General features: G+C 39.6%; 1 protein-coding gene across 2 annotated transcripts in view; it reads right to left on the bottom strand.

The window, feature by feature from the left end:
• Nucleotides 1-949: 949 nt before the first annotated feature.
• The window catches only part of phf2 (PHD finger protein 2), a 33,457-nt gene continuing 27,240 nt past the window's right edge, over nucleotides 950-7,166 (bottom strand). The window contains exons 18-22 of one of the 2 annotated variants that reach the window (XM_044215545.1): nucleotides 6,747-7,057; nucleotides 5,799-5,894; nucleotides 5,600-5,709; nucleotides 5,204-5,519; nucleotides 950-3,291 (exon numbers count right to left, since the gene is read on the bottom strand). In XM_044215545.1, coding sequence (XP_044071480.1) covers nucleotides 3,203-3,291; nucleotides 5,204-5,519; nucleotides 5,600-5,709; nucleotides 5,799-5,894; nucleotides 6,747-7,057 — 922 coding nt within the window. In that variant the 3' untranslated portion in view covers nucleotides 950-3,202. The remainder of the gene's footprint in view (nucleotides 3,292-5,203; nucleotides 5,520-5,599; nucleotides 5,710-5,798; nucleotides 5,895-6,746; nucleotides 7,058-7,166) is intronic. The other variant, XM_044215546.1, reaches the window with a different exon arrangement.

Genomic DNA, 7,166 nt, shown 5'->3' with positions numbered 1-7,166 from the left:
GGAAATGCAGATTCCCATGAAGCTCACTACACGCGTTGTATTTTGTGAAATCAGTTGTGTCCAGATGTGTTATTAGGCCAGGATTAAAAACAATAATGAATATAGGCTTCACATAACTTTCCTGTTAATGTAATCAGTCTTTAATCACACAAAGTAAGAGTTAATTGACGTGTTTTTGTTGGAGACACTCATTTTAAATGTGCTGTAACTCATTTTCTTGTAATCTCCTCATTGACGTTCACATCCCTTCTTCAAAACTGGTTTTCCTTTCTCTTCTGTAATTATGCTGATACAACCTGGATGTAATTGACATAAAAAGACAACTCTGGAAAGAATCAAAATGTGTATTATTGAACAGTCAAACCTTTGAGGGAAATATTCTAAATATACAGATCATACTAAAACACTGCTCTGCAATAGCTGAAGCCTGCATTATTGCATTTAGTTGATTTAAAAACATGCATCAGTTGCTATATTCATATATTTTTTGACTCCATCTAGTGGTGTAGACTTGCTGTTGCTTAAGAGTTTAACACGAATGCTTGGCTGTCTGAGAACACATTTAAGAACAAAATCTTATCTTGTGAGGCACTAAAAGCAAACACGAGGAAATCTTTTTTTCCTGACTGACAGATCCTGTATGAATTTCTGTGTACATTTTATTTAAACATTGCAACACCTGGTCGGGATGGTGAAAGGGCGTCCTCGCGGAAAAAGAGTCTGACTACTTGAGAGCATTTTTACGTTAATACATTTTTAATGGTGTTGACTTTGGCTTGGTTTTAATTAATGACTTGGCTAAAGCAGCTGCTAAAGCTCCGGGAGGCAAGATCCTAAACGGAGCCCAGAGGCTGAAAGCGCAGGCTGATTTTTTGTTAAAAAACCAGAGCCAGATCAGTTTGTGATCAGTGTGGTGCTGGATTTGATGCGACTACGAAGCACGACAATGTGAAGCAGGGAAAAACATGTTTAGTCGTTACCACAGAAGCCGTCACATTGCAAGTGGGAGAGGAACACATTACAAAGTAGGTTTTCCACAGTAACTGTATTGCAAAAGTAAACAAGGCTGACAATCATATCATTCAACAACAATATGTTTGTTCCTCGGAATTTGCCATTTCTCGATGTCTTAAAAAAGTGAGCCATGATCTCAAACAGAATCGTCTAAATACAGAAAAATATAGATTCAGGTCAAAAAGGATTGTAAATACTTACTAGTACTGTAAATAACAGTAAGGGAAGACAGCTACAACAGGTATCATTCACTGTCCTGGCACAGTGGATGCATTTAATAGGTCAGACATACAAAAATAAACCACAACAAAGCAACACACATATTGTACAAATAAAAACCTGAAAATATGTCCCACTGACAGAGTTTGATCGGAGCGCATCTCATACTGTATCTGAGAAGTGGACGCATGGTTTACATCTGTGACTAAAACACTGCTGCTATTGAGCATAGCACATTAAACCGTGTTCAAAATGTCTTGACCAAAATAAAACGGTGTGATGGGGGCGTGGACGCAGTTGCTTATAATTATAATATTAACAACAACAATAATAATAATAACATGTCACATTGGAAACCATGATACCATGATAACATTGACATTGAGTGAAGACAGGATGGAGATAAAAAATGTTTGCTAATGTGGATTCTAGTCCGTAAAATGTTTGTGATGCCCCAAACACCCTCCCCCCCCCAAAAAAAAAAAAAACAATAAATGGCTGCTAAGTAATTTCACAAGTTGATGAAATATTCAAAAACAAAAACTCTTAAGAATTGTACAAGTATAAAAAAGCTACAAACATTAATAAATTACATCACTGACACATAAACACTTCACAAGGTGCTAGTAAAATAATTCCGAAACCCTTCAGGATACTAGAACTCGAACAAGAGGCTGGTCATAGAAACTTTAAGTGCTTTGTTTTTTTTTCCTTTTATATAATTTTTCCTCAAAGCTTCGTCTCTTGTTCAAACAGAATCACAATACAATTAGCTTTGTGTATGTAAGGCCATATGACAATAAAATGCATTATTTCTTCAGTTGTTTTCCAGGCAACACCTTTAAATCTAACGGGGAAAAAAAAAGTTACAAATGAATCTCTGCTATTAAAAAAACAAAAATAAAACAAAAATTAAAAAATTAGGACTATACTGCATATCCATATATATATATTTTTATTCATGTATTCATAATTAGCAAAACCGGTAAAAATGTAGAATTAAGCCTTAAGGGGAAAGGATACAAAAAGTAGTAATTTAAAAGGCTATGTACAAGCTACATTCTATATACTGTACTGTGTGAAGCTGTAAAAATGCATTGATGAGCCTAGGTTGTCGGTGCTGCCTGTGAAAGCAAAAGAAGAGAGAAAGTATCCCCATGTAACTGCAGACCTGACATGGATGAGGCTTATCATTAGCTACAGGTCCCATGTAGTGTCAGAAATCCCATGCTTTTCAACACACCAAATCCTGTTCAGCAGGCCTCCATTACCATTTAGTCCTGTTAGCCAACGTTTAACAGCAAGAAACATCCTGACAACGCTGCAGTTTGATACACTTTGTGCTTTACAGTTGTTCCGTGAAGTCCCGCTGCCTATCTATGACTCGACACGAATAAATACATATCACCGCTGATAGTGCTCTGCAAACGTAAGTGTTAAAATAAAGAGATAAATGCTCGAGTTGACTCCAATCAAAACCGTACTCTACGATACACTGAGAATCTTGGCTGGGAAGGAAGAAAGGAGGTGATTTTTCCATTTCAACCCGTCGATCATCAGTGCGGCAATGATAAGCTGCATCCATATAGTAGGAATTAATGTGTAAAATCCCCAAACCCTGACCTAAGCGCACATGCAACTGAATACATGCAAGGGATACTTTCAGAAATCTTGGAATGACTGCAATGTACTTCTACTTCATGTTTTAGCAACCCCTGATAAACTGACAGCTGTAGTAAAATGAGACATGTTCTCTTAAAAAATATTTATAGTAGGTTCTGTACACTTTAATATCTGAAAGTTATAAAGTATAAGTAGAGGCAAAAACCTATTTGAGTGATGTTCTTCTTAGAAATTGAAAAATGCATGATTTTATTTTTTCCAATGTTGGCTTTAATCAGTGAACGGGGGTGAGGTTGGGATGGGACCCAGCTCATGAATTCCCAGTCCTACAGCAGTCTGCTGCATGCTACAGGAGGAGCTTTCCATTTCGATGGATCTTTAAAATCTTTCCAAGTCTCTGTTTGGCTGTTGCCATGCCTTTCTTTAGCCGCTTAGCTGTGAAAAGAACAAGAAAAGACAGGTGATAAGACAGGACTCCCAGCTAGAGTGTCAGTGCTCCTGCTGCAGTAATAACTTCTAACTGATTTGTATTCATAGACAGTACGTCAAATGTAGCTATTGTCATCTTGTGGCACTTGTACGTTACTACAAAATACAGTTTGGCTGGGACATTAACGCACCCACAGTGACTGAAATAGGACAATAACACTTTAGATGAGTAATCCAGAACAACAAAGTGCTGAAAATAGCATGATTACATTGTTGAATTTATTAAATTAAAGCGATTGAAATGTACATTACGCTTAGTTGGCAGGCACCAGGAGTTTATCCGCCCTTGTTTTTTTCTGGGCTTTATCTGGGGCCGGTCTTTATTTGTTCGTGGCGACCACAGCCATTATTTGAGACACGGCTTTTTTTTGTCTACTGGCTTTTATTTGAGAAAATACGGTATTAGGCTTAAGCTATACTAGTGGCATAAAATGACACTAGTATAGTTAAAACAGAAAAGACAATGAAATCGTTAATCGCAATTATGTGTATGACAATTAATCATCAACTTAAATTTCAGGAATGTGACAGCCCTAGCCACTAGTGGTCAAAAACTCCACAAAGCTAAAACTTAAAAATAGTCATTTGCATTGTAGTTCCTCTCTGTTGCCAGTAGAGGTCCATAATATTCACAGATTTGATAACGTTTCTTTTAACAGAATGATTTGAGTTATTTTAGGTCATTTCATTTTTGATAATAAAAACTGATCATGTAATATGAAAATGCATTTCTTAAATCAAAATAAGTTGGATGTACATGGCAATGCTTTAGCTACAGTGAACCCGACCGGGTCAGTCCACGCACATTTAGTCAGAGTACCTTGAAAACTTTGAAAACATGGTGAGGGAATCACAATGCATTAACTGAAGCGTTTCCTTGTCTGCATCCATCTGCAGCGCCAATCATTTTATACATGACAACACACTACCAAACTCTAAAAAGATGAATATACTTTGCATGCGTAAAAGGCAGCAGCTGCTAAACCAAACTGTTTATTGCTAATAATTACTACTTACTCATTCCATACCAGTAGCGCTTTACTTTACAGACCTGTAATTTCCTAAAACTTTCGTAGAAGTTCCCTGATAACAACTTTGAAATTTTGTACTGATTATAGGGAAAATAGGAATTTCCATGAAAGATCTGCTCCATTTAAACCCAAATAAATATTCATTCAATATTATTTGTTATTGAAAACGTAATTCTCCATACATATAGTAAATTGTATGCTTGCCTGTACGCAAATTTTACAGTTTTGCATGTTCCGCTGACCTCCAGGCTATGCAAGCAGTTACTTGGAATCAGTTAACTGCAAGCTAAAAAATGAACACGATTCTTTCAAAGAAACTTCCTGAGAAATGATTAGGACAATTTAGTATTATTTTATTTCTATTAAATTACAAGATGCTGTATCAGCTCTGTGAAGCTGTACTTAAGTACAGTGCTTTGAGCTTAATGCTAATGTTAGCATGCTAACATCCTTAGTATGCTGACATTTGCTAATTAGTACTAAACAGCAAGTGCAGCTGAAGCTGATGGGAATTTCATTAGTTTTGCAGGTATTTGGTCTGAAACCAAAGTACGACAGTCAGGGGATCACCAGCGTTACAACAATTCATCATGTGGAGAACATGAACATCTCTACTAATGTCTAACGGCAGTCCACCCAGCAGTTGTTGAGATATTTCAGTCTATACCAAAGTGGGGGCAGACTGACATTTCCATCCCTAAAACCCCACTGCTAGCGTGACTACAGATTCTACACATAAGGGCTTTAAACCTGATGCTGTTTAGCGTGAAGCAAACCAAAAGAGAAGCAGTCTAGCCAGCACTGACGCTGCTTTCGTTACGACTCACCTTTGGCGTCTGCTGACCCCACACGATCCCCCTTCGCCATGCTGTTGCTGTTGGTGCTAGTGGAGTTGGTGCTGTTGTTGGGAGAGGACATGGACGGTCGCCTCTGGCTGAGAAAAACCCCCGGCGCCATGGGCTGTGGCCCTCCCGGCGACTTGACTGTCCCAGTGTTGAACTCGTGGTCTGTCAGGCTGCCATCTTGGGAGTCCAGATTGTGCTCCGGCGAGCTACTGTCCTGAGAGATTTTCGGGGGCTCCTCAATTACTATTACCTTCTTTTTGGTGCTTTTCTTCTTCTTCTTGGTTTTCTGCTGTTCCTCCTATTGACACATATTTTTTTGTTGGGCAATACTTACAGGAATAGTTACTATTATTCTGTAAAAATATTGTCATGACATACCTGATGAGAAAGCTTTGCTGCAGCTGCAGCCAGTCCCGTTTCTATGGAGGCCACTCGGGCTCCGTCTCTGGCTGGCCGCTCCTGTCGAGGAACTGAGGGTCCTACGCGGGCTGGGATGACATCGATGTAAGGGTTTAGAAAACATTTACTACATAAAACTGTAAAGGGTAGAACTTTCCTTAGTAATGCAGGTATATACCCGTCGGGCTGTATGGAGTGTCGTCACTGCTTTTCCGTTTTTTCGATCTGGATTTGAAAACAGGATTATCCTCTTCGGACTCCAGCGAGGGGTAAACTGAAATCAAAAGATGTAACAGATTACTAACATGCCATGCATGTCAGGTTTTCAATGAGAGGATGTAGAAAATTAAACATTACCGGCCAATTACTGTCACATATGTAAAGCATAGAATGTGACTTAAGTGCACTTATTTCTGCTTTCCGCGCATCTAAAATGGTGGAAGTTTCCAGTGACAGCATGCAGGACAGCTGTGAGACAGCTGTTGACTGCCCCCATCTCTATGCCTGCTCACAGCACAACCATTCCAATTGTAATATCTGATAATTGGATGATCAAGATAAAAAATGGCCTGTTTACAAAAGAAGGCCAGTGTGTGAGAAAAGCTCCACGCTGGCCTGAAGTATTCAGAGCGAGAATGTTCGTGCTACAAACAACTAATTAGACACTAATTAGAAGTTCAAAAAGCATGTAAAATAACAATTTGGAACTCGTGTTAATGGCTTATTAACAAGCTGGGAGGTTCCAAACAGCTGTGTTTGGATGGGGTTCACAAAGAAAACATTTCAGAGGAAAAAAAAATCACAAATTGGAGCAACACGAAAGGACGGATTTGGAAAGGAGGCACGAAAAATAAACATAAACCCTATAATCTACTCCTAATGAAAAGTTCCAGGCCAAATTTAGAATTAAAGACCGACATGTTGATCCATCAGGGGTCAATCTGTTTTTAACAGCACCTGTTAGCAGCAGTGACACTCAGGCATGGCAGATAATTATTTTCTCATTCGTTTGCTCAGAATATAACCCTGTAACACTGGGCTGACGTCGGTGAGCTCCAGTCATCTGGCCTGTTTGTAAAACCCAAATAAAACAGGAACAAGAGGCATGTCGGCTTTTGGCACTTACCATAATCTGAGTCCTTGAAACAGGCGTCCATGTGATCCTGGTCGTCGTCATAATCCAGACTCTCAATGCTGCTGCTTTTCCTGGGTTTCTTCGGGAGCCGTTTGGTGGGCCGCTTGTTGTTGCCGCCGCCGCCTGCTCCTCCGCTGGCCTTCTTGCCGGCCTGCGCGCTGTGCGAGTTGCTCTTCGACTGGCTATTGTTTTTGGACTGGCTGTTGCTCCACGGCTGCTGCAAGCTGTCTGAAGACGACAGGTTGGCCATGGACAGCATGCCCTGAATGGCCTCCTGTGTGCTGGGAGATGCAGGTGGCTGACTGTAAGTACGTCAATAAAAAATACACAACAACACAGCCATTACACAGCAGTCATCACGCTGGCAGAGGTGAAGAGTGACTGAGAGAAGTAACTGAAAAAGGCTTTGAA

The sequence above is a fragment of the Siniperca chuatsi genome, linkage group LG2 (assembly GCF_020085105.1).
Source record: "Siniperca chuatsi isolate FFG_IHB_CAS linkage group LG2, ASM2008510v1, whole genome shotgun sequence".
Lineage (NCBI taxonomy): Eukaryota > Metazoa > Chordata > Actinopteri > Centrarchiformes > Sinipercidae > Siniperca > Siniperca chuatsi.
Note: the sequence above shows the minus strand (reverse complement) of the source record. Positions and strands in the feature narration are given on the sequence as shown.